The sequence below is a fragment of the Electrona antarctica genome (assembly GCF_951216825.1).
Source record: "Electrona antarctica genome assembly, chromosome: 7".
Taxonomy (NCBI): domain Eukaryota; kingdom Metazoa; phylum Chordata; class Actinopteri; order Myctophiformes; family Myctophidae; genus Electrona; species Electrona antarctica.
The window spans coordinates 22,322,308-22,349,489 of record NC_136812.1 but is presented as its reverse complement, the minus strand read 5'-3'; the positions used below and the strand labels follow the sequence as shown (position 1 = coordinate 22,349,489).

Genomic DNA, 27,182 nt, shown 5'->3' with positions numbered 1-27,182 from the left:
GTCTCGTCACCCCTACAACAGGGCAGCACAGGAGATGCTCAACTCCATCCCTGAGGACATCTCCAGAGATGCATGGCTTGCAGCAGCGTGGAAGCAGGAGTGGGAGTCAGCCGGGCCCTCCCGCATGCACCGGTACATCTGGGAACCAGGAGCTGGTGCCATAGCTGGAGATGACCTACCTCGCCAGCAATGGACCACACTAAACCGCCTAAGAACTGGGGTTGGGCGCTTCAATGCACCAATGCAGAAGTGGGGATTGGCGGACCATTTATTTATTTATTTTTATTTATTTATTTAACAGGGACAATGTACATTAATCAACACGTCATTTTTCAAATCCATGTAAATGGGCCAGTGTTAGCCATAGGCTAAATTTCATCTGTAGTCCCTGAGCAGGCTCTTCCATGCCTGCATGGAACCAGAATGCATAATTTATACACCATCGTATGCTGATATCGTGCACCGAAAAGATAGATCTTCTATTTTCAGCACACGACACCATTGTACATCCAAGTATAAATCCGGCTGAAGAACTACAGTAGAAATACTCAGTGATGATGATCTTTTGTCTATGCAGGTGATGAAAACCAGGCTGACTCTGGGGAAGACTGGACAGTACACTGGAATGTTTGACTGTGGAAAGAAAATCCTCAAGAAAGAAGGCGTGAAGGCATTCTACAAAGGCTACATTCCAAATATTATAGGCATTATTCCATATGCTGGGATAGATCTGGCAGTGTATGAGGTACACAATGTCTAAGGATACTACATTATAAAATATATGACAAGTAGTTAGACTGTATATTGCTGTATTGTGTGCGTACTCGCAGCCAGAAAAAACATAGCCTTGTCTTTTCTTTTTTTTTTAAAAACATCTGTTTATGATTTTTGGCATACAAGCATTTCAAGAATGTTTAACCAGTAAGTTACAGATTGGAAAACAAATAGCAGAAACATACAAACAAACAAAACAAGAGACTTGTCTTAACATTAATACATTCATGTTTATAAATTCATTGATATAGTAGTTACACTATATATTGTGTAAACACACGCATGCACGTGCGCACACCTACACATGTATTATAGTTTTGATTTCTCCAACTGATTCTGTATATATGGCTTGCAACTACTATAACTTGGGCATAATCTGATTTCCCAAAATTCTTTCTGCCTACCATCTCTAGAGCTTAAAAAATGCCTGGCTGTCCCGCTATGCCAAAGACACATGCAACCCTGGGATTATGGTGCTGCTGGCCTGTGGTACCATCTCCAGCACTTGTGGCCAACTGGCCAGCTACCCTCTCGCTCTGATCCGCACCAGGATGCAAGCTGCAGGTAAGACATCCACCACAGGCTGATACCTTGGGGTTCTTTCTATGCGGTTTACAATTTGAATGGTCTGTCATATTGGATTATAAGTAAAAGGTACAACATTAAAGGTGCTTTGTTATTTTTTTGTTTACATTTTTTGTTAAAATGTTAAAGCTCTATATTCTGATGGTAATTATTTATTTCTAACTCGAGAACTGTTCGCCCCACCGACTTCAAATTGGACACACGCGTTCCACCACAGGGACTGCAGTTCCCGGCTTTGAGTCGGTCGGACCAAAAGGCCTCTGTCCAGCCTCTGGACAGGGCCCAAATTAGCCAATTAATCACACCTGATCACCCCTATATCACCATATATGGAGCTGGCCTGTTCTGACATCACAATGTGGTTCTGACATCTGCATAGACTCCATATTTGGGCATGCCTGTGAAGAACTCCATATATGGCCATAAAAGGGACGCAGACATTATAACTGGGTGGAGCATGCATTTCTAACTTGCATCGTTCCAAGTAGGCCAGGCACTGCTCTAGTTGTTAATAGTTTCTCTTTCGCTATAATGCCATCCTGATAAACGCACTATTGTGCTGTTCCAAAGTGTCTCTCCAAGTTTCCTTTCTTTTGAATAGTGATGCTTGTTACATTTAAGGCAATGCACTTCGAATGGGACATAGTGGAAAGAAATGTCTTCCACATTTTATCTAACTTTGTCATTTTCTAATGATGTTGATTTGTGAACTACACTAGTTTTAAAAACAATGCTTTGCATTGGGAGTTTCAAGCGAGTGCAACAGACTAGGCAGCTCTATCTCCGTTTCATAAAATAAATTTTCAGGTGGGTTGCAAATTTCAGCCAATCAGGAGAGAGAACCCAACAAAGAATGTTTCAGCTTAAATGTTATAGTTCCAATTCTGTTTTCTTTTCTCTTGTTCTATGCTGTATGGGTTCTCTCTTCTAGTGGATAAAATTGGTCTTCCGATCTGGAAATATATTTTCTGTTAAAGTGTTGGAGAAACACGGAGAACCCCGTTATTGAACAATCTATACCAGGGTTCCCCAATAGGTGGCCTGCGGAGCGCCCCCTTGTGGCCCCTGGAAGGTCCCAGATATAAATGGCATTAAATGGGGGTCAGTAGCCTATGCATGTCAAACTGGGCATCCTTTTCAAATGGGGTCTTGCCCTGAAAATGAATTTTCAGGGCAAGACCTTGTGCGTGCGGACTCGGCCCCCAGCCTGGTACCCTAGTCAAAATATGGCCCTTGAGGAAAATGAATTGGGTAACCTTGCTGTATGGGTTCTCTCTTCTAGTGGATAAAATTGGTCTTCCGATCTGGAAATATATTTTCTGTTAAAGTGTTGGAGAAACACGGAGAACCCCGTTATTGAACAATCTATACCAGGGTTCCCCAATAGGTGGCCCGCTGAGCGCCCCCTTGTGGCCCCTGGAAGGTCCCAGATATAAATGGCATTAAATGGGGGTCAGTAGCATATGCATGTCAAACTGGGCATCCTTTTCAAATGGGGTCTTGCCCTGAAAATGAATTTTCAGGGCAAGACCTCGTGCGTGCGGACTCTGCCCCCAGCCTGGTACCCTAGTCAAAATATGGCCCTTGAGGAAAGTTAATTGGGTAACCCTGATCTATACTATAGTCCGGCAGCCGAGGTGGACGGGTGGGAAATTTGGTATAGTCTTTTTTTTATTGGCCTAAAATATTGTCTATATACATACATCCATGAATCCACTTGCTGACCGGCTGGAAGTATTGGGATTTTTCTTTTATAGGGGTTTCTTGTGACCCTACCATTAACATCCTACTATGGCAGGCAAAAATGTCAAACTTTCCTTTTGCTTTAAGTAGCATGTGACCATTCCATTCCGAGCATTAGTTTTGCACAAAATACACATTTTGGGCACATTTGGGCAAGTGGCTATGGCTGCTTTTAGGCCTAGGAGTGTATTTTGTGCAAAACTAATGCTTGGAATGGATTTAGAATCATGAAAAACTAGTTTGACATGTCACATGCTACTTAAAGCAAAAGGAAAATTTGACATTTTTGCCAGCCATAGGATGTTAATGGTAGGGTCACAAGAAACCCCTATTAAAAAGATTGCCCAATACTAACAGCCGGTCAGCAAGTGGATTCGTGAATGTATGTGTATATAGACAATATTTTAGGCCAATAAAAAATACTATATACCACATTTCCCACTTTAAACAAAAGAAGCCTGTCTGCTGCCGGACTACTATAGTGTTTGTTCAATTCAGGGGTCTCCCTGTTTTTCCATAGCAATGTTTATTTATTTGATATGGACATCACATTGCACAATTGTACAATTTGTAGATGCATTGCTTACACTGTAAGCCTTGGTGTATTATCGCGAGTGCTAGTTTTCAACACCTGTGTTATTTAAAAACATATATCAATTACACAAAGTTGAATTCACTGTGACAGTAAGTGGTGTGGGACAAAAGTACTTCAATTGCATATATTTTAATTTAATGAGTCTGAATTTACCTCAGATCTGGACAGTTTGTCGTGTATGTTCATTAACCTTTTGACTCCTTACCTTCTCAGCATCTATTGAGGGCTCAGAGCAAGTGAACATGACCACGATGGTGAAGAAGATTGTAGAAAAGGAGGGGTTCTTTGGACTCTACCGCGGCATCCTGCCCAACTTCATGAAGGTCATACCAGCGGTCAGCATTAGCTATGTGGTGTATGAAAACATGAGATCTAGCCTGGGCATTCAAAAGTAAGAGGCAGAGTAATCCATGATGACTGTGCAAGTGGCCATATTCACATGGCACCTACTTTGCTCAGTCTGTCAACGGATGGGGAACAAGCCACAAGCAAACAGATCCCTCCTCCCTACATCTGATATCCAGTTTACTTCACAGGAAACAGCCAACGTCAAGATGTTAAATGTCTGATTTCCCTCCAGATCTATACAGTCTACCAAAGATATTCATAAACGGGGTCCTAGTAATTAACTCCCTATGGGAGTTGTTTCATATATTCATAGATCTACATCTGAAGAAAGTGCAATATTGTATTCACACTTTGAATGTCATCATGTTTAATGTGTAACAGAGAGGCCTGTGATCTTTCATGATTGGATTACACTTGAGTGCCGCCGGTTAAAAAGATGGGCTTCCTTTGTTGTGAAGAGAATTAGAAAATATTTTGCACTTTTCTTATGTGCCTTGAGATTTATGTTGTCAGATATCTGTGGACGTCCCCCACCATCCCATTTGCCTTTCGTTCCAAATTGTGTTCACTAAATATTTGTGTTTACATTAAAACAGTATTTTATTACAAGTGTGTGTGTGTGTGTATTATGTGATTTTACCTACCATTGCTCTGATATCGGTGTGTGCCTGTAAATGGTGTGACATACAGTATCTTGCATTTTGTTACCTTTATTTTCCTCCTAGCATTACATTTCTAGTTAATGCAAATCAAGGAGAAAACAATTAGACTTCCATTTCCTTGTTTAGGGTTGGGTGTCTTAAGCATTTACTGGCAAACTTGTGATCGACTTGGCATTTTGTGTAGCTGGATTTTTATTTTGTTAGTGGTGCCCACTGCCCATCAGATGAGTGATACAGAAACTCGATACTGAATTGATGAAAGCTTGTTTTGCAACTGGAGACTTTAAAGTGCTTTTTTTTTTATCCTGCTTGTGCTGTTACATTTATCAACAAATTGCTATTGATGCATGTTCTGACATAAAATAGGAAATTACATTGGAGCACTTAGTGTTGGGTCAGCTACATGTTGCTTAACTTGCCCATCAGAATGCCCAACACTGGTTTTAATTTATTTATTTTTTCCCAGTAAGAATTGAGGCTTGAATACCTGTACGTATAGTGGAGTAAGCAATCGCTCTATTAAAGTTAATAGGCCTATAAGTATTGGGTATGATTCACTGTTTTGCAGTCTTGGGTCAGCTACATGTAGCTTAACTTGCCCAACACTGCAGATAACAATGCATTATAGCTAATAGGCCTATTTAATGAACTTAAATAGACCTATTGCTTACTCCACTATACACCTGCAGGTATTCAAGCCTCAAATCTGACGGCCACGCTACACCAGGCTTTTCGCGCACAAAACGCGCGCGTTTGTGCGTTGAATTTAGGTCGTCCTATTTTAAAAAACGCGGGCCGCGCGTTTACCCTAAACGCGCGGCCCGCGTGTGCGTTTTTTAAAATAGGACTGGACCTAAATTCAACACACAAACAAAGCCTGGTGTAGCGTGGCCGTTACTGGGGACAAAACATAAAATAAATAATTAAAACCAGTGTTGGGCAAGTTAAGCTACATGTAGCTGACCCAACACTTATTTGACTGATAATTATTCACTTAGATTGGTTTGTAAATGGTGCATTTATATAGCGCTTTTATCCAAAGCGCGTCATTTCAGATTTAGCATTGTTCAAATTGACGTGCACATTTCAGTAGCTACAAGATTGATTGATTACTTAACAGTTTGCAAAATAGTACAGTGCTATTGAATAACTACATTCTTTCTCCTTGGCTTCAGGCTTGCATCTCAGTCACTCAGAAACCCAAGTTTATAATGTGGGATGGGCCTATCCAAAATATTCTCCTGAATTCATCCTTTTCCTTACATGTAAAATGTTACCAGTAGTTAAACTTCACATTACTTTTGTTTTGTTACTCAAGAGAAGACAAAACTGGAATAATTACTGCTCAATTACATGTATATTGCAAAAAAGAAATGATAATAGCTTGATTTGAGTAGATCTCATATCCTGTGATGTATTCATCATGTACAAGCTTATGTTGAAGCTCTATCTCACGATAGGCAGTTAACACCGTAAGCACTGATTACTCCTATTAAGATCTTATGTAATGCCTGTTCTTGTCCTATTAAAAGAACCGTTGTCACGTATGACAAGGATGTGCTCAGTTACAATACTAGATGTTCAGGCCAATAAAATCGAGAAGCCAGGGGGGAAAAGAAGGATAATTGTTTATATTGTATTAATCAGGGTTTCTTGTTCTAATTCAGATTCCATGGCAGATTCAATGGCACCAACTTCACATTTCCAGTTCATTTATATGATGTGGGAGAAATAGTTTGTCAAATATCTTCAACTGGAGTCTGACAGTCAACCGCAAAGTTCACACCCTTTCACCCTTATAAAATGTACATTTCGAAGAGCACAAATGGCCTAATTCAGAAAATAGTCTTCTCTGGGTAAATTCCACTCAGTAGAAGTGTGCTAATCAGGGAGAAAGAAGCCACAATGGTAAGTATGGAGTGCAATGCTTTGAACCAACTGGGGTACGTTGGCAGCAGAGAGAGGTCGTAGTGTAAGCTAATTCCAAGTCCCATGATTACGGTGATGATTGCTGGACTGATACTGTCACTGAGCAGCATAGCCACCCAGGCCAGCAGTGGAGGAACCACGCTATTGGCCAAGTTAATCCAATCAGGTTTCGCTGGGCTGCCCTCTGGAAGCGCAAATCCCCAGCGTGCTCCGCCCAGGAAGGAAAGGATGGACGCTCCATACGCTACCTGTGCGTAAGCCAACTGCGGGAGGTAGATCTCCGTCGAGGCCATTATTAGAGGAGCGGCGATGAAGGGGATGAGCCCAGCGAGCCCCAGATACATTGCTGGTTTGGGGCTCTTCCAGATGTCCCTCATGTCATAACGCAGAAGATCAAGCTCTCTGGGCGGAGGCTCTGGCTGCTGCCGTTTCTTCCACCACACTGCGGAAGTGTGGAAAGGCTGTGTCCTCACTGAACGTTAAAGGTTACTTTAGTAACCACGGTTGTATATATAAATTGAACGAAATACCTTTCGTTTATGGGTAGGTTTCCTTCAAAACCTAGCTGCAGAACATTATTTTATGTACTCCCAGGACAGAAAATTCTAGAATTTTCGCTGTCCTGGGCTCTAAGGGTGACGTAGGAAGCCACGCCTATCCCGTATAGATACCTGCGTGGCTACGTCAGCCCTCATTCGGAACTTTTCTTCTGCTTTAGAGAACAGAAGGGCGTTCCACGAAAGGTATTTCGTTCAATTTATATATACAACCGTGGTTACTAAAGTAACCTTTAACGTTGTATTATATAGAAATTTCACGAAATACCTTTCGTTTATGGGACTTTATGAACTCCCGTGACCTGAACTTCCAGTGGGTCCCAGGTAAACCTTTTGGGAGGGGCTCGGACCCTTTTGGGTCCAGAACCTAGTCCTTGTGGAGAGCAGGAGGCAGCGCTATGCTGCCCTGATGCTTTACTGAGCAGCGGCCCCCAAGACCGCGTGCGCTAGCGAAGGCGCTGCCACATCTAGGTTATAGTATGTGGCGAAAGTCGAGGGTGTAGACCAGCTTGCTGCTGTGCAGACTTCCTGAATGGAGACACCCTTGTAGAGTGCCCAGGAAGCTGCCACACCTCTTGTGGAGTGGGCCCTCAGGGCTTGAGGGGAATCCACGCCTTGGCTAGTGTAGGCCAGACGGATGGCTTCCACTATCCAGTTAGAGATAGTGACCTTCGTGACGGGCTTTCCTTTGGTCCTGGCACCCCAGGACACAAAGAGTTGGCTTCCTTGTCTGAAGGGAGCCAGTCTATCCGCGTATATGCGTAAAGCTCTGACTGGGCAGAGGCAATTAAGCCTGCTGTCTTCGTCAGAGGAGAACGGCGGGGGATGGAAAGCCTGTAGGTTCACTGGCACACACACTGAGAGAGCATTTTTGGGAATGAAGGCGGGGTTTGCCTTTAGGGTGACCTTGGTCGACCCCTCATCGAACCTCATGCAGTCTGGAGAGATCGAGAGCGCATGTAGGTCGCTGACCCTTTTTGCTGTCGTGAGTGCGATCAGGAGAGCCACCTTCAGGGTTAGGAGCTTGAGGCTCACGGTTTGTAGTGGTTCAAAGGGTGCTGTAGCCAGAGCCTTTAGAACCAGGGACAAATCCCACGAGGGAACGAGGGATCTGCATGTCCTATGTTCCCTGCGTACACCCTTCATGAATTGTTTTACCAGCGGGTGCTTCCACACCGTCTGGTTATCAAAGCCTGGGTGGCAGGCAGAGATTGCCGCCAAATGGATCTTGACTGAGGAGAGGCCTAGACCACTGTCTAGGAGCTCCTGCAGGAATGACAGGACGTCGATCACTGAGGCCTGGTAAGGGACTGTTTGGTCTGGTCTTCGTGAGCACCAATGCTCGAAGACGCGCCAGGCTGTGTCGTAACGGTCCCTTGTTGACTGGGCTCTGCCTTTCTGAATCGTTTCGATTACGTTCGGAGGTAGACCCACGGCAGTCAACATCACCCTTTGACGGGCCAGACCCATAGGTCTAGGTCCTGGGGGTGAGGGTGGAAGATCTCCCCCCTCGCTTGAGAGAGGAGATCCGCTCGAAGGGGAATTCTCCACGGCTGGTCGTAGAGGAGAGGGGTTATTTCCGACCTCCAGACCCCCCACGACGGGGCTATTAGGAGCACCTTCAGACCCTGAGTCCTCACTCTGTCCAGAGTGGGGCTGATGAGGGATAGCGGGGGAAAGGCGTAGAGAAGGGTTTTGGGCCATTGGTGTGACAGAGCGTCTAGCCCCAACGTTGATGGTCCCCTGATTGCGAAGAAGAGGGGACACTTCGTGTTCTCCTCTGTGGCAAAGAGATCCACCTTGGATTTCCCAAACCTGCTCCAGACCTGGGCCACTGCATGAGGGTGTAGTGACCAGTCTGAGTAGCGGAGAGGTCCTCTGGACAGCAGGTCTGCCCCTGTGTTCAGAAGACCTGGGACGTGACACGCTACTATTGAGAGGACGCGTGTGTTGCACCACAGGATCAGTTTCTGAGCCAGTTGATGAAGACGAGGGGACCTGAGTCCACCTTGTCTGTTGATGTAGCACATGGCCGTGGTGTTGTCTGTCCTGACTAGGACATGGCAACCCAGGATGCGCTGCTCGAAGTGTTTCAGGGCGAGGAAGACTGCCATGAGCTCTAAGTAATTTATGTGAAGGGCACGTAGTGGCCCCAACCATAAACCTCTGGCTGTGAGTCCTTCCATCGTGGCTCCCCAGCCTGTCATGCTGGCGTCTGTAGTGATGACTTTCCTGATCAGAGGCTTTCCCATGGGGACGCCCTCTGAGAGGGTTTTCCTGTCTGACCACCATTGAAGGGCTAGTATGCATTGTGATGTTACTGTTACCTTCTGGTGCCGACGGTGCATTGGTACATGTAGAGAGCCTATCCATCGTTGGAAAGGTCTCATATGTAGCCTTGCTAGGCGGATTAAATAGACCGCAGAGGCCATTAACCCCGCCATCCGGAGGCATGCATGAAAAGGAATCGAGCGTCCCCTTTTGAATGACGCCACGCACTGCAGTGTTGCGTCTATTCTCTCTTGGCTCAGGCGGGCCGTGTAAGAGATTGAGTTCAGTGTTATGCCTATAAAGTCTATTGACTGTGTTGGCATAAGCATGCTCTTCTCGTGGTTTATTATAAACCCAAGCGAGTCGAGGTGGCTGAGCACACGATGTGTGTGCGACAGTGCTTCTCGTGGAGAGTCTGCAAGTAGGATCCAGTCGTCTACGTATGTAGCGAGACGGATCCCTTGCTGTCGGAGCGGAGCGATAGCTGCCGCGGTGCACTTTATGAAGACTCTGGGACTCAGTGACATTCCGAAGGGAAGGACTGTGTACTCGTACACTTTTCCTCTGAACCCGAAGCGCAGAAATTTTCTGTGCGGCGGGTAAATCGGAATGTGGAAATATGCGTCTTGCAGGTCTATTGACGTAAACCAGTCCCCTTCGCGAATTAGGCGTAGGAGGACTGGTGGAGTAAGCATTTTGAATCGCAGCTTTTTTAAGTGACGATTCAATGCCCTCAGGTCTAGAATGGGACGGAGTCCGCCCCCCTTTTTCTTTACCAAGAAATAGCGGGAGTAAAAACCGTTCATTGATTGGTCGAGGGCCACCTCTGTGATGGCGCCTTTCTGCATTAATGAATTGATTTCCTCTTGCAGAATGGCGGCCTTTTGCCCGCTCGCTTCTGAGAAAATAATTTTCCTGGAAGTGGGCGGTTTCGAGGCGAACTGTAGCCTGTATCCTGTCTGAATTGTACGGATTATCCACGGGGAAGCCCCGGATATCCGCCATTGTGACAGATGACGTGACAAAGGGTTCCCTGTGCTTGTCAGCGTGGTGCATGGCCTGCCTAGGGGAAGACTTACTTTGTGTGAAATGTCTCCCTCTAGTGAATTTTTTCGGTATTGAGTTTGGAAAAAATTGGCGTGGAGTTTTTGGCCGCTGTCACAGTGTGGGTTATCTTTCCCACTGGGCCTATGCCCTTCAGAGTTGGTTTTATTGTTTTTTGTGTTTTTTGTTTTTTTGTTTTCTTTATTGAACAACGTGGAAAAACATACACATGTGAATTGCACATAACAATTTTCGGGGTCTGTACAACGGTGCTCACAGCACTGTGTACAGGCCCCCTTAAGCGCTTCAGCGCAGGCTCTGAGGTGAGATCTGTGATCCCCACCTCTGGCCTTGAACTCTGAGTGTGGTGGGGAAGATGACCCGGCCCGGGCAGGTCATTTGCGCTTCCCCTGGCCTCGGCCTCTGGGAGCGCTCCTGGCCTTGTAGGGCGGCGGAGAGGTGCGGCGGTCTGCTCTGCCTCGGCCTGCAGGCTGTCGCTGTCTATCTCCGCTCCGGTCCTGGGACCTGGGTTTGTCATCGGTCTTGGCCTTCCAGGGTGCCTTCTTAGCCTTGGGGCGGCCTACCGGGGCGGCCTGGTTGGCCAGCGGTTCGAGCGCCTTCATCGTCTTGGTGGAGGACTCGAGCTGTTGGATGGTCTCTGACATCTTGGCCAGAGCGTCCTTAAACATACTGTCTGGGTGGATATTTCCAGCCACAAACTCTTTCTTTGTCTCCAGGGAGATGGCGCTGGTCTGATCGACCCAACGCCATCTCTCCTGGAGGATGGAACATGCCATTGCCTTGGCGTTGTGGAGAGTGGAGTCCCTCTGGAGGGTGGCCATCTCGTGATTCAGGCGGCGTAACTCGGCCAGGTCTTCTGGCAGTTCCGCTAGCTGGACTTTAATGGACTTCTGTCCCATCTCAATGAGGAGGCTCTTCATGGAACCCTGGAGGAGTGCTCCTGCATTGAGGGCCTTCGCCACGAAGGACATGTGTGCATACTGCCAATGTCGTTGGGCCCCTTGGCGCTGGCCTTGGGAAAATCCACCTTCAGGAGGGGTTCGTCCCAGGCGTGCATCATGGCCTCCTCGAAGCCCTGTGCCATAGGGAGCTTCTGTCTTCTAGGTGCAGGGGGGGGGGCGGACTCATCAGTCCTGCCTTCCCATGGTAGTACCTTGACAGTTGACTTAGGCCATGTGTGGTTACAACGTGCACTAGCCTTCCTGTATATCTCGTAAATATTGGAGTCATCCATGGGGGGTACAGGAGGCGGGGGGACAGGAGCCCTGGCTTGCTGGTGCTCCTGTATGTCCATGGCATCCAGGTCGTCGAAGGGGCGACGAGTGGTGCTGACGTAGTCCCCGGGGGAGAGGTCATCATGGCCATCTCGCTCGTCCGCGTAGGCCTCGTCCAGGACGTGGTAGTCCTGGAGTTGCTCCTGGAAGGAAGGGAGCTCGTCATCACGAAGCTCCCCTTCCTCCCTGGTAGTCCAATGCTCCCCACCGGGAGACATTGCGCGGTCTGGGGAAGGGTCCAGGCGGTCCACCATATAGCTGGGTGCAACGGCAGGCTGTCTGCGTCTAGCTGTATGTCTGGGCGGGCACTCAATGGTGGCCTGCACGACGTGTTGTCGAGCACGTGGAGCTGGGGAAGAGCGGCGCGGTGCGAAGGTATCCCTTGGCCTCGCGCCATGAGCCTCGTAATCAGTGGCCTCGTGAGCCCTGGTTGCAGAGGCTGAAGTAGCGTACCTGTCTCGGCTAGCGCCGGCAGGTGCTGCTCTTGAAGAAGAGGCTCCGGTTGGGGCTCTGTTGCCCGAGTAGTCGAGCCTCTGTCTCGGGGTAGCTCGTTGTCCCTCTCCGGTGGTGACGCGGGGCCAAAGCCCCTTTGGCGGGACTTGTATGCGAGCTCGTCGCGGGGGAGGAGTGGGGCTCCTCTCTCGGAGTCCGTGGGCGGCAAAGTTGTCATAATACCTTTGGACACGTCCGAGCCTGTTGTTTAGGACGTCGTCGTCCATTTTCTCACAATGGAGGCAAACGGGACCGATTTCCTCCATGGACTCACGGGTGTGGGTGAGGCCGAGACAATACATGCACTCGTCATGCCCGTCTTTGCCCGACATCGTGTTCCCGCATCCCCAGGTGGAGCACGTCTTTTGTTTGGGGCCTTCTTGACAGTCGGCGGGCACCGGCTGTCCTCGATGGCGTCTTTCCCCGGGCTGGGTCTCCCTCGTCAGCGACATGGTTGCTTGTAGAGAGAGGAGTCCGAGTGCTTAACAGCCACAGGTTTATCTTCCTCGTGGCGTGTAATAGTAGACCACAGGCGTATCTGCCTAGTAGCGCTAAGCTAACTATCGATAGCTTTAAGCTAACAAACGCTAGCTTTAGCGAGAGAGAAAAAGAGGCGCGAGCTGTTTTTCCGACAGGCTAGCGTAGCAACAAGTTGCCTAGAACTCACTTGTGTCGAAGTTCGGCTTTTTTTCTCGAGAAGTATCCTTCTGTTTGCTTCGAGAGTGTGCCAGAGATCTCACGGTCCTAAAGAATTAATCTCTCGGCCGAGTTTGCGAGATATATTACCCTGCACACACTGGAATGTTAAAGTTCGTTCTCGCAGCTTAGCAGAAGAAAAGTTGAATGAGGGCTGACGTAGCCACGCAGGTATCTATACGGGATAGGCGTGGCTTCCTACGTCACCCTTAGAGCCCAGGACAGCGAAAATTCTAGAATTTTCTGTCCTGGGAGTACATAAAATAATGTTCTGCAGCTAGGTTTTGAAGGAAACCTACCCATAAACGAAAGGTATTTCGTGAAATTTCTATATAATACAACCAGGAGCAGCATGAGTCTGGATGCTCTGGAAGGGTGAAGGCCTCACTGAACCAGGAGCAGCACGAGTCTGGATGCTCTGGAAGGGTGAAGGCCTCAATAAACTGATAAGAGCCAAACTATGAGTCTTTAAACCAGCATCATTAATCCTAGAGGGAAGTTTGGCTGATGAAGCCCAACAGAGCGCCAGGGAACTAGATACACCATCAGGAATTCTTTCCAAGGCAGGTATCCAGGACATTTGTTGAGGACTGGCCCTCCATACCTAAACACACACACACACACACACACTTAATTAATGACTTGACAGGTAACATCTTTACAAAAGATATTCTGAAAATGTACATTTTGTTGCCTAAGATTAAACATGCCCTAGAATGATCCAAGCATTTAACTGAGCTAAACACACGTACCTTGGGAGCAGTCAAAGCATTTCTTCTAACTATAGCAGAAAGCATTTTATCTGTGGAAACAGGTAAACACGTACATGTCACATTCAGGGGTTGACACTAAGGTCTCAGAGGCACTTGCCCGTCGGGCAAGTACAGGTCATGTTCTTCTAACTTCTACTTGCCCAAAGGTCATGCCCACTCCAGTAGCCTCGGAAACCCAGACGTTTAAGTAAATCATCCATTATAAAATGACAGGCAACATTTTAATTGCAGTTTAATTTAACAGTGTTTTTATTTTACTTAAAAAAACTTCATACCTCAGTGTGTATGCCATTGCCAAATACATAACTACTACTAGCTATGTATGGGTTCACATCACACTTTTACATTTTAAGTGTAGCAACAGTGAAAACAGCATATTATAGGTAAACAGTGCTCTTATTATACATTATACAGACCAAAAGACGTGTGTGTGTGTGTGTGTGTGTGTGTGTGTGTGTGTGTGTGTGTGTGTATGCATCCCCTCTCAAATACCACAGTATAATTCCCAAGCATATTTTATCCTAGCCCTGGTCCAGTGCGTTAGCGAGTCTCTCTAACGCACCGGACCAGGGCAACTCTTATCCGGCAAGGATCCCATATATGATATATCTATGTTGTTTTATCTAGAAGCAACAAAGAAGGAGAAATATTTGCAACTTCAAGTCAGTGCTGCAGCACTGAAGAGACGGACTCGATCGGACGGAGATTACAGAAATAGTCTGCTAAAACAAACAAACACAAAGTGATATTCTGAATCTTACCTTACTTTCAAGTCACGTTGGACCACTCATAAAACGTGATCATTTGTAATTTTCTATTTTTCTTCAGGGTCAACCTGAAGCTAGGATACCGTCTGTAACTGTAAACGTGTACGCAATGAATGTCATCCGGGGCGGGCTCGGAACTTTAATCTTGAAGGAACGTTCCACATAGAGCCCCAATTCCTTTAGCAGTATAATACCACTGCTGTACTATGTTACAATTTACAAACTGGTAATACAGTAAGTATTCAATCAAACATGTAGTTTATTTTGTAGCTACTGCTACTCATAGTGAATAGTGAATAGTGACATAGTGAATCATGGACTTGTTAATGCGCATATCGCTTTGCTACTGTAAAGTGTAAACAACACAGCATACGACACACGTCTCAAATCAAAGTTACATTTTATTTAGAGTTGAGTAGACATGGACATGCAAATGAACACGTACCTTCAGATCTTTCTCCAAAAACAGTTTTACTTGTTTGCTTTAAATGAAAATGATAAGAGATACTGTAATAGTTTACTTGGCTGTTTGTTTGGCACTGTCTGTGAGTCAGTGAATCTATTGTAAATATTGAGCAAAATGCATTCAACGAACTGTTGTGAATACTACTGGTGTAGTATCCACAAATGTCCACGAGGGGGCAGTAATGCAACACTAGTACATACTAACTTGGGCGGTCAGACCTTATAGGCCTATAACTCTGGCCTGGGTCAGACTCAAGAGATGCTCGGCCATAGCCGTCTTCACAAATGTGATGAGATGATCACATTTGGGCAAGTGGCTATGGCTGAATTTAGCACAAGGGGTGTTTTTCATGCAAAAATAATGCTTGGAATGGGTTCAGAATCAGAATAACCCATAGTTTGTCACATGCTAGTGCTACTTAAAGCCTAATTCAATTACCCCAAACCAGACCATATCATTAAATATACAATGTCAGATACAGTGAATTGATGTGTACAATCTAAAATTGTATTACTGCATACATATGAGAAAACATATAAATCTTTGCTAACTGCAACAGACATATTTGGACAGAAGAGATGCAGGAGGAATAAGTCCCATCTTCTAATTAACTTCAGGATAAATGGAAGACGAAATGTACAGTAGCTCCAGCCTTCCAACATGTGGTAGAAGGAATTGCTCAGGCTGCATCAGGACTCTAAAAGACACAAAATATGGACAGCTTTGAAAAATTACTTTCAAAATAGAAGTGATAACCGGCTATTTTCACAGAAAACAAATCCAAGGGTGTCATTGGATTATTTTAAGTGCATTTTGGATTACTTTACATCCCAAATGTATTAAAAATCAAGTGATAGATCATATTTAAATTTTCTTAATTATGTGTCACTATCTTCACTGATATTAAACACAGCCATCATTCAACATCATTCAAGGTGTGCCAAATACATTTTGTCATGATAAAAATAAAACCAAATCAACCTAAGCTTGGACATAATTTAAAGTAAATCTAAATTATACTGACCCCTGCACCGCAGCAGTCCCCACACAGGGCTCCCAGCAGGCCGTTTATCACCTGGACGGCACATAGCACCATCTGGCTCAAACCCATGACCAGCAGTACGGCGAACAAAGACAGATGCCAGGACACCACACCAACTGGTTCGACACACTTTGACCAAATGATGTGGTCAGATAGGTAGTTACTGGAAAAAGAGAGCAAGAAGACAGGATGGTTGGTGTTTCCCAACACAACAGCAACTATACACCAACATACTTATTGTTTGTCTTTAAATGTCTCGATGAATTGAATACACAGGACCTCAATGCAATTTGTACTTTTTTGGGTTATCCTTTTAGCACCTTTTGTATACATATGTACCACTGTACCCTTTTTTGCAAACTATTAATAAAGTATTCAATCAATCAATCAATCAATTCTTATTAACAATGTAAAGGGGAGGCCCGGGTCGGCCTAGCAGTCCAGGCACCCAGGCTGGTAATCCAGCCTGACAGTGTGTCGCAGGTTCGAGTCCCGATCCCGACGACATTTGCTGCATGTCTTCCCCCCCATCTATCTCCCTGTTTCCTGTATATCTATCAATAAAGGCAAAAAGCCCCAAAAATATCTTAAACAATGTAAAGGGGAAATCAAATACAGATTTGAAAGGAGTTTTCTGACCCCCGTAGAGGTAGAGGAAATTAGCTCAGGTGGATCTGATGAGAGTGTCTTGCTCAGAGGCACTTTGACACAAAGTGGGTGGGCCAAGGATCTAACCAGCGAAATACCGATTCCCAGATGGCCTCTCTACGGACTCAGCTACGGCTGCTCTCACAAAAAAAAGAAAAAAGCTCTCACCTGTCAACGAAAGGGTAGATCCAGTCATCGTGAGTGGTAGCATTAATGTTACACTTTGGTCCCTTGTTGATAGCCACGGCAGATATTATGACAGAGTAACCTGCCCCCAAAACACCCACACCTGCAAACAGTATGGAGCTCAGCATCTGGAGACAGAGACCAGCAGGGAAGTGGGTGGAATGGAAAGAACGGTAAAACACAAGAACAGAGAGCAAGGTTGAGAAAGTGACAGAGAGGAACACACAGATGAGGATCGAGGAAGAAACGGGAAGAAGATAACTTTTACTCATGAAAGTCAGTCAATTAAACAATCCTGCATTTGAACTCTTGAAGGACAAAAAAAAACAAGCCCAAAATGTCATATTTTACCAGCTGCACACACACACAGTCACACACACACACACACACACACACACACACACACACACACACACACACTAGTGGGTTGTTGCTGGCTGCATGCTATCCCATTGGCTGAAAGGTCGGCTAGAGGCAAAAAGTGTCTGGTTGCCTAGAGACGAGGCAGCTAATCAGGACGATAGGTAGTCAATACAGCAGCCATTGAGAAGGATAGGTCGAGTGGGCGTGAAAGCCAAGCAGAGAGAACATAGACCAGCTGTGCTTACACAGCAGCTGGTAAAAAAGTTGTTTTTGGGGATGTGCTGAGATTATTTTGGCGATACCAACTCAGAGTGAGTGTAACTGAAAGACAGAGATGTCAGAGGGGACACAGACTAGAGCCACTAAGATGGTGTGTGTGTGTGTGTGTGTGTGTGTGTGTGTGTGTGTGTGTGAGTGAGAGAGAGAGAGAGAGAGTGTAACTGCTGCTATTAAAATGCTTACTTTAAAAGGACTAAAATACAACAATTCATGGTCATAAGTTCATAAAGCATAATTCATAATAATTTCATGATGCATACAATAAATATGTGGTTCATAATTGATTTCATATGAGGTTAAGAATGTAAACATGATGTGATGATAACTTTGAGGCAGAACCAAGTTCCCTGTCTGTCAGTAGCAACACTGGACCATGTTTGATTGACTGATTGATGCATGATTGCCTGGCATTGCAGGCAGGTGGTACAAACTTTGTCTCACTCACTCGGACACTGGTCTGCATGAAGGAAGCAGCAGCACACTTGCAGTTTAGTGTGTCACAAACTGTTAAAGTAAGAAAGACGTCTGAAGCCAAAGCAGACTGTCAAAGGACATTATAAGAACTTTAAGCAACTCAAGATTCAAGAACCTCTTTTCACAACAAGCGGCCAACGAGGTATTTTAGATTAGTCTTTGATGTTGTGTTGTATGTGACACGTTCACCTGCGCATCGCGCATTTCTACATGTTTGGTATTTTCATTTGTTTAATCAATATTATGTATTATGATGCACTTTGTTGATTGATTTATGTGTATTTTTGTGTGAACATAGTTCTCACGGCATGGATGGAACAACTGAGGGATGAGAAGAATGCCCGAAATAAATGCCCGTTTATAAAGAACCGACCTGTGTCGTCAATGTTGGGAGAAGAGCTACAGTGAGAACTCGACTGCTCAACGCGGGTAGGAGAGACGCCAACTCGACTGCTCAACGCGGGTAGGAGAGACGACAACCTCCGCGGGTGACAACGCAAGAGGATCCAGCCTTCAGATACGCAAAGCCCACAAAGTAGGTGTCGGCAACTCGGCATAGCCAGTGCAAAGCAACGGCGATAGACTGTGTCGAAAGAGCAACGTTTCGAGTGACAGCCAAGAAGTTCCCTACCACAATCCTCAAGTTAAAGGTGGTGTGGGAAGCGGTTAAACTTGGAAATTGCAACAAGGACTCAGATCTATTAACCTTGCATATTGAGCTTAGCCTACACGTTTTTGGGATCTTTCTAATGAGCTGGTATTTGCAGTTGTTACATTGCTGGATAGTATAAGAAGAATTTAAATGACTCACTTAAGCAAGTGAACAGAGTTTAAAGGTTTATATAAAGGTGTTTGCATTAAGATTGCAATTTTGTGTTTTACCAAACTAAAGGGTTTAAAGGCATAATTAAGTCATTTTTGTATTTCATGATAAAGGGTTAAAATAATTAATTTTGTTTTCACAAAGGTTTAAGACGTTTAAAGGGTAACAAGCTCATTTTGTGTTTATTTAAGTAAATAGTTTAAAGGACAACTCATTTGGTTTTCAGCTAAACTAAGAAGGTTAAAGGAGAACTAACACTCCCTGTTTTTCCATAGCAATGTTTATTTATTTGATATGGACATCACATTGCACAATTGTACAATTTGTAGATGCATTGCTTACACTGTAAGCCTTGGTGTATTATCGCGAGTGCTAGTTTTCAACACCTGTGTTATTTAAAAAAATATATCAATTACACAAAGTTGAATTCACTGTGACAGTAAGTGGTGTGGGACAAAAGTACTTCAATTGCATATATTTTAATTTAATGAGTCTGAATTTACCTCAGATCTGGACAGTTTGTCGTGTATGTTCATTAACCTTTTGACTCCTTACCTTCTCAGCATCTATTGAGGGCTCAGAGCAAGTGAACATGACCACGATGGTGAAGAAGATTGTAGAAAAGGAGGGGTTCTTTGGACTCTACCGCGGCATCCTGCCCAACTTCATGAAGGTCATACCAGCGGTCAGCATTAGCCGGCCGGCCTCCGACGGGAGGCTGCCACCCTCGTCCTGGCCAGGAAAGCCCAAAAGCAGGACTGGCACATCCTGCATGGCACCACCACAACTCCAGCGCCTCCAAGCAGACTCAGGTCTCGTCACCCCTACAACAGGGCAGCACAGGAGATGCTCAACTCCATCCCTGAGGACATCTCCAGAGATGCATGGCTTGCAGCAGCGTGGAAGCAGGAGTGGGAGTCAGCCGGGCCCTCCCGCATGCACCGGTACATCTGGGAACCAGGAGCTGGTGCCATAGCTGGAGATGACCTACCTCGCCAGCAATGGACCACACTAAACCGCCTAAGAACTGGGGTTGGGCGCTTCAATGCACCAATGCAGAAGTGGGGATTGGCGGACCATTTATTAATTTATTTTTATTTATTTATTTATTTAACAGGGACAATGTACATTAATCAACACCTCATTTTTCAAATCCATGTAAATGGGCCAGTGTTAGCCATAGGCTAAATTTCATCTGTAGTCCCTGAGCAGGCTCTTCCATGCCTGCATGGAACCAGAATGCATAATTTATACACCATCGTATGCTGATATCGTGCACCGAAAAGATAGATCTTCTATTTTCAGCACACGACACCATTGTACATCCAAGTATAAATCCGGCTGAAGAACTACAGTAGAAATACTCAGTGATGATGATCTTTTGTCTATGCAGGTGATGAAAACCAGGCTGACTCTGGGGAAGACTGGACAGTACACTGGAATGTTTGACTGTGGAAAGAAAATCCTCAAGAAAGAAGGCGTGAAGGCATTCTACAAAGGCTACATTCCAAATATTATAGGCATTATTCCATATGCTGGGATAGATCTGGCAGTGTATGAGGTACACAATGTCTAAGGATACTACATTATAAAATATATGACAAGTAGTTAGACTGTATATTGCTGTATTGTGTGCGTACTCACAGCCAGAAAAAACATAGCCTTGTCTTTTCTTTTTTTTTAAAAACATCTGTTTATGATTTTTGGCATACAAGCATTTCAAGAATGTTTAACCAGTAAGTTACAGATTGGAAAACAAATAGCAGAAACATACAAACAAACAAAACAAGAGACTTGTCTTAACATTAATACATTCATGTTTATAAATTCATTGATATAGTAGTTACACTATATATTGTGTAAACACACGCATGCACGTGCGCACACCTACACATGTATTATAGTTTTGATTTCTCCAACTGATTCTGTATATATGGCTTGCAACTACTATAACTTGGGCATAATCTGATTTCCCAAAAGTCTTTCTGCCTACCATCTCTAGAGCTTAAAAAATGCCTGGCTGTCCCGCTATGCCAAAGACACATGCAACCCTGGGATTATGGTGCTGCTGGCCTGTGGTACCATCTCCAGCACTTGTGGCCAACTGGCCAGCTACCCTCTCGCTCTGATCCGCACCAGGATGCAAGCTGCAGGTAAGACATCCACCACAGGCTGATACCTTGGGGTTCTTTCTATGCGGTTTACAATTTGAATGGTCTGTCATATTGGATTATAAGTAAAAGGTACAACATTAAAGGTGCTTTGTTATTTTTTTGTTTACATTTTTTGTTAAAATGTTAAAGCTCTATATTCTGATGGTAATTATTTATTTCTAACTCGAGAACTGTTCGCCCCACCGACTTCAAATTGGACACACGCGTTCCACCACAGGGACTGCAGTTCCCGGCTTTGAGTCGGTCGGACCAAAAGGCCTCTGTCCGGCCCAAATTAGCCAATTAATCACACCTGATCACCCCTATATCACCATATATGGAGCTGGCCTGTTCTGACATCACAATGTGGTTCTGACATCTGCATAGACTCCATATTTGGGCATGCCTGTGAAGAACTCCATATATGGCCATAAAAGGGACGCAGACATTATAACTGGGTGGAGCATGCATTTCTAACTTGCATCGTTCCAAGTAGGCCAGGCACTGCTCTAGTTGTTAATAGTTTCTCTTTCGCTATAATGCCATCCTGATAAACGCACTATTGTGCTGTTCCAAAGTGTCTCTCCAAGTTTCCTTTCTTTTGAATAGTGATGCTTGTTACATTTAAGGCAATGCACTTCGAATGGGACATAGTGGAAAGAAATGTCTTCCACATTTTATCTAACTTTGTCATTTTCTAATGATGTTGATTTGTGAACTACACTAGTTTTAAAAACAATGCTTTGCATTGGGAGTTTCAAGCGAGTGCAACAGACTAGGCAGCTCTATCTCCGTTTCATAAAATAAATTTTCAGGTGGGTTGCAAATTTCAGCCAATCAGGAGAGAGAACCCAACAAAGAATGTTTCAGCTTAAATGTTATAGTTCCAATTCTGTTTTCTTTTCTCTTGTTCTATGCTGTATGGGTTCTCTCTTCTAGTGGATAAAATTGGTCTTCCGATCTGGAAATATATTTTCTGTTAAAGTGTTGGAGAAACACGGAGAACCCCGTTATTGAACAATCTATACCAGGGTTCCCCAATAGGTGGCCTGCGGAGCGCCCCCTTGTGGCCCCTGGAAGGTCCCAGATATAAATGGCATTAAATGGGGGTCAGTAGCCTATGCATGTCAAACTGGGCATCCTTTTCAAATGGGGTCTTGCCCTGAAAATGAATTTTCAGGGCAAGACCTTGTGCGTGCGGACTCGGCCCCCAGCCTGGTACCCTAGTCAAAATATGGCCCTTGAGGAAAATGAATTGGGTAACCTTGCTGTATGGGTTCTCTCTTCTAGTGGATAAAATTGGTCTTCCGATCTGGAAATATATTTTCTGTTAAAGTGTTGGAGAAACACGGAGAACCCCGTTATTGAACAATCTATACCAGGGTTCCCCAATAGGTGGCCCGCGGAGCGCCCCCTTGTGGCCCCTGGAAGGTCCCAGATATAAATGGCATTAAATGGGGGTCAGTAGCATATGCATGTCAAACTGGGCATCCTTTTCAAATGGGGTCTTGCCCTGAAAATGAATTTTCAGGGCAAGACCTCGTGCGTGCGGACTCTGCCCCCAGCCTGGTACCCTAGTCAAAATATGGCCCTTGAGGAAAGTTAATTGGGTAACCCTGATCTATACTATAGTCCGGCAGCCGAGGTGGACGGGTGGGAAATTTGGTATAGTCTTTTTTTATTGGCCTAAAATATTGTCTATATACATACATCCATGAATCCACTTGCTGACCGGCTGGAAGTATTGGGATTTTTCTTTTATAGGGGTTTCTTGTGACCCTACCATTAACATCCTACTATGGCAGGCAAAAATGTCAAACTTTCCTTTTGCTTTAAGTAGCATGTGACCATTCCATTCCGAGCATTAGTTTTGCACAAAATACACATTTTGGGCACATTTGGGCAAGTGGCTATGGCTGCTTTTAGGCCTAGGAGTGTATTTTGTGCAAAACGAATGCTTGGAATGGATTTAGAATCATGAAAAACTAGTTTGACATGTCACATGCTACTTAAAGCAAAAGGAAAATTTGACATTTTTGCCAGCCATAGGATGTTAATGGTAGGGTCACAAGAAACCCCTATTAAAAAGATTGCCCAATACTAACAGCCGGTCAGCAAGTGGATTCGTGAATGTATGTGTATATAGACAATATTTTAGGCCAATAAAAAATACTATATACCACATTTCCCACTTTAAACAAAAGAAGCCTGTCTGCTGCCGGACTACTATAGTGTTTGTTCAATTCAGGGGTCTCCCTGTTTTTCCATAGCAATGTTTATTTATTTGATATGGACATCACATTGCACAATTGTACAATTTGTAGATGCATTGCTTACACTGTAAGCCTTGGTGTATTATCGCGAGTGCTAGTTTTCAACACCTGTGTTATTTAAAAACATATATCAATTACACAAAGTTGAATTCACTGTGACAGTAAGTGGTGTGGGACAAAAGTACTTCAATTGCATATATTTTAATTGAATGAGTCTGAATTTACCTCAGATCTGGACAGTTTGTCGTGTATGTTCATTAACCTTTTGACTCCTTACCTTCTCAGCATCTATTGAGGGCTCAGAGCAAGTGAACATGACCACGATGGTGAAGAAGATTGTAGAAAAGGAGGGGTTCTTTGGACTCTACCGCGGCATCCTGCCCAACTTCATGAAGGTCATACCAGCGGTCAGCATTAGCTATGTGGTGTATGAAAACATGAGATCTAGCCTGGGCATTCAAAAGTAAGAGGCAGAGTAATCCATGATGACTGTGCAAGTGGCCATATTCACATGGCACCTACTTTGCTCAGTCTGTCAACGGATGGGGAACAAGCCACAAGCAAACAGATCCCTCCTCCCTACATCTGATATCCAGTTTACTTCACAGGAAACAGCCAACGTCAAGATGTTAAATGTCTGATTTCCCTCCAGATCTATACAGTCTACCAAAGATATTCATAAACGGGGTCCTAGTAATTAACTCCCTATGGGAGTTGTTTCATATATTCATAGATCTACATCTGAAGAAAGTGCAATATTGTATTCACACTTTGAATGTCATCATGTTTAATGTGTAACAGAGAGGCCTGTGATCTTTCATGATTGGATTACACTTGAGTGCCGCCGGTTAAAAAGATGGGCTTCCTTTGTTGTGAAGAGAATTAGAAAATATTTTGCACTTTTCTTATGTGCCTTGAGATTTATGTTGTCAGATATCTGTGGACGTCCCCCACCATCCCATTTGCCTTTCGTTCCAAATTGTGTTCACTAAATATTTGTGTTTACATTAAAACAGTATTTTATTACAAGTGTGTGTGTGTGTGTATTATGTGATTTTACCTACCATTGCTCTGATATCGGTGTGTGCCTGTAAATGGTGTGACATACAGTAGACGCATCTTGCATTTTGTTACCTTTATTTTCCTCCTAGCATTACATTTCTAGTTAATGCAAATCAAGGAGAAAACAATTAGATTTCCTTGTTTAGGGTTGGGTGTCTTAAGCATTTACTGGCAAACTTGTGATCGACTTGGCATTTTGTGTAGCTGGATTTTTATTTTGTTAGTGGTGCCCACTGCCCATCAGATGAGTGATACAGAAACTCGATACTGAATTGATGAAAGCTTGTTTTGCAACTGGAGACTTTAAAGTGCTTTTTTTTTTTATCCTGCTTGTGCTGTTACATTTATCAACAAATTGCTATTGATGCATGTTCTGACATAAAATAGGAAATTACATTGGAGCACTTAGTGTTGGGTCAGCTACATGTTGCTTAACTTGCCCATCAGAATGCCCAACACTGGTTTTAATTTATTTATTTTTTCCCAGTAAGAATTGAGGCTTGAATACCTGTACGTATAGTGGAGTAAGCAATCGCTCTATTAAAGTTAATTAATAGGCCTATAAGTATTGGGTATGATTCACTGTTTTGCAGTCTTGGGTCAGCTACATGTAGTGTAAGAGCCAAAGTGGTTACTATGTGTAATTCATGTGTTTTATTTCATTTTTGCCTTATTAGTGCATTTATGTATAATGTTGTTGACCTGCTTTCCATGCTTAGCTATAGCTGTTTTGCAGTTGGTAAAGAGCGCCCCCTAAAGTTTAATTTAATGTTTATTATGCGCAGCTGAGGAGGTTAATTGGTGTGTTTTATGCAACTGAGAAAGAGAAAAGACGGACGCTAGTTTGACACGTTGGAACACAACATTTTGACCGTAACTATTGGGTGATTTTTCCTGTTACTGGAACCCAAGAAAGATAACAGAAGACATTTCGTGTTTTGTGCAAAGAATTAAGGAAAGGACTATACTTTTGTTTGTATGCATTTTCTGTACTGCCGCTTTTCTTCACTAAAACTCCATTATTCATCTGCGCTGCCTGGAGTCTGTTCTGTGAGTACCGTGGTCCAGTTTATGCCCTTGGGATGTGCAAACACTATGTGCCCACTGTAGTTACGTGTCACTAAACCCTGCTTCAAACTGGTGAACGTGGCTTTGGAAAGAAGTGGAAATATTATTATTATTTTTGGAAAACAAATGCCACTACATTAGTCAAAATGTTTCCACATGAATGGAAAACGCTAGAAAGTGCCTTCTGAGCAACATATGCACCAAGCAGCAAGCCTGAAACCGTTTTTTGTGGAACTTGTGACTGTTTAATTGAAGATTATATTCGATTTTGTGGAAAACTGTCATAAGTAGCTCGGTTTCACGTAAAGCTGGTGACGTCATTATGGAAGACGAGAGCACGATGCAATCAGAGGGTGCAGTGTTCGACCCTGGCCATAAGAGGGAACCAAAGCCTACCCCTAAGGCCTTAGAAGACAAACTGCACAGGCTCATGAATGCAAGGAGATACAAGCTCAGAGTATTTACTGCAAAGGAGAAGGAAATTGAAATGTTTATGGAACATGATTGCAATGTGGAGGAAATTGAAGATGTACTTTTGGTAAACCTACAACAAATCCTTGAAGGTTTCATTGAAGCAAACAAAGTTGTGCTGCCTTTAATTAATGAGGAAGAGCAAAATGTAGACCAAGAACAATGGTTTCAACCAAAACTAGACTACTTCCATGATTTTATTAAGAAGACAAATGAATGGATAGTGGAAGCCAAACAAAGACGGCTTACGACGGCACAGGAATGACGAAGATGTGACCCCCATGGACAGTGTCTCTGTGGTGTCCACATTAAAACGCAAAACAGACAAATCCAGTACTGGACATGGGTCTGTCAGTGGTCTTTCCCGGCACAGCGGTGCTTCAGCAGCTTCCTCAGCTCGTTTAAGGGAAGAAGCCAACAGAGCAGCATTAATCGCAAAGGCAGCTGCCATACAGAAACAACAAGAATTGGATTTACAACAAGCACAATTAAATGCTAAAATGGCACAGTTGGAAGTGGAAACCGCTATTGCAGAGTCTACTGCAAAAATCAAGGTTTATTCAGAGTTTGAAGCCCCACAGCACAACATGCGACGACAGATGAAGCCTGAAGAGGGCGCTATTTTTTCTCCTGTGCAGCAGCAAAGAAACACAGGCTCGTTGCCACGACGGGTGAAGCCTGAAGAGGGCGCTACTTCGGCTCCTACTCACCCACAAAGGCAGATGGGCTCATTGCCACACGCCGCCGATGTCAGACGCAAGACGACGGGCTCAGTACCACAGTATATACCTGGCTTTGCTGATGTCAGGTCTGTGAGATATCAGGATCAGCCACCAAGGCAGGAGTACGCCTATGGTGAGCAGCAACAAGAGGATGGTATGGGGAACATAGTTAAAGTGATGCAGAGGCAGAACGACATTACGGAGATGCTTGCAAGGCAACAACCGATTTCTCATCTTCCTCAAGTGAACATCCCAGTGTTCCATGGCGACCCACTCCAATACAGATCCTTTATGAGAGCGTTTGAACACGCAATTGAATCAAAGACACAGAACGATGCAGACAAACTCTACTACCTAGAACAATATACTTTGGGAGAGCCGAGAGATCTCATCAGGAGCTGTCAACATATGACATCTACGCGTGGTTTCAAAGAGGCAATGAAGCTACTCACAGAACATTATGGAAATGAGTTAAAGATCGCCACTGCTTACATGGAGAAGGCATTCCAGTGGCCTTCAATAAAGTCAGAAGATGGCCAATCACTGCACTCTTTCTCACTGTTCCTTGTGTCATGTCGCAATGCCATGGAGGACATTGAATACATGGATGAGATGGACAAC

General features: G+C 44.3%; 4 protein-coding genes and 1 long non-coding RNA gene across 5 annotated transcripts; 2 read left to right on the top strand and 3 right to left on the bottom strand.

Annotated features, from left to right (window-relative positions):
- Positions 1–571: 571 nt before the first annotated feature.
- Positions 572–4,646, top strand: LOC306926167 (mitochondrial adenyl nucleotide antiporter SLC25A24-like; the record flags this gene model as incomplete). Its single annotated transcript, XM_079505430.1, has 3 exons — positions 572–745; positions 1,188–1,338; positions 3,911–4,646. The coding sequence occupies 3 exons, from the start codon at positions 572–574 to the stop codon at positions 4,090–4,092; spliced, it is 507 nt and encodes a 168-aa protein (XP_079361556.1). The 3' UTR covers positions 4,093–4,646.
- A 1,672-nt stretch (positions 4,647–6,318) lies between these two features.
- LOC306926166 (transmembrane protein 69-like) lies at positions 6,319–7,103 on the bottom strand (the record flags this gene model as incomplete). Its single annotated transcript, XM_079505429.1, has 1 exon — positions 6,319–7,103. A coding segment is annotated over one exon (561 nt), but the record flags the coding sequence as incomplete, so codon positions are not given.
- Positions 7,104–13,337: 6,234 nt separating this feature from the next.
- Positions 13,338–14,630, bottom strand: LOC306926708. The gene is made up of 3 exons (XR_013790422.1): positions 14,526–14,630; positions 13,744–13,793; positions 13,338–13,595 (listed from the first exon to the last, which is right to left on the bottom strand). It is a non-coding gene; the product is annotated as an uncharacterized lncRNA (long non-coding RNA).
- Positions 14,631–15,344: 714 nt separating this feature from the next.
- LOC306926165 (transmembrane 4 L6 family member 4-like) lies at positions 15,345–18,546 on the bottom strand (the record flags this gene model as incomplete). The annotated part of the gene is made up of 4 exons (XM_079505428.1): positions 15,345–15,694; positions 16,022–16,202; positions 16,856–16,976; positions 18,363–18,546. 4 exons carry the CDS (start codon positions 18,544–18,546, stop codon positions 15,677–15,679), a joined length of 504 nt encoding a protein of 167 aa, XP_079361554.1. The 3' UTR covers positions 15,345–15,676.
- Positions 18,547–20,199: 1,653 nt separating this feature from the next.
- On the top strand, positions 20,200–24,259 carry LOC306926164 (mitochondrial adenyl nucleotide antiporter SLC25A24-like; the record flags this gene model as incomplete). Its single annotated transcript, XM_079505427.1, has 3 exons — positions 20,200–20,373; positions 20,815–20,965; positions 23,524–24,259. 3 exons carry the CDS (start codon positions 20,200–20,202, stop codon positions 23,703–23,705), a joined length of 507 nt encoding a protein of 168 aa, XP_079361553.1. The 3' UTR covers positions 23,706–24,259.
- Between the last annotated feature and the right edge of the window lie 2,923 nt (positions 24,260–27,182).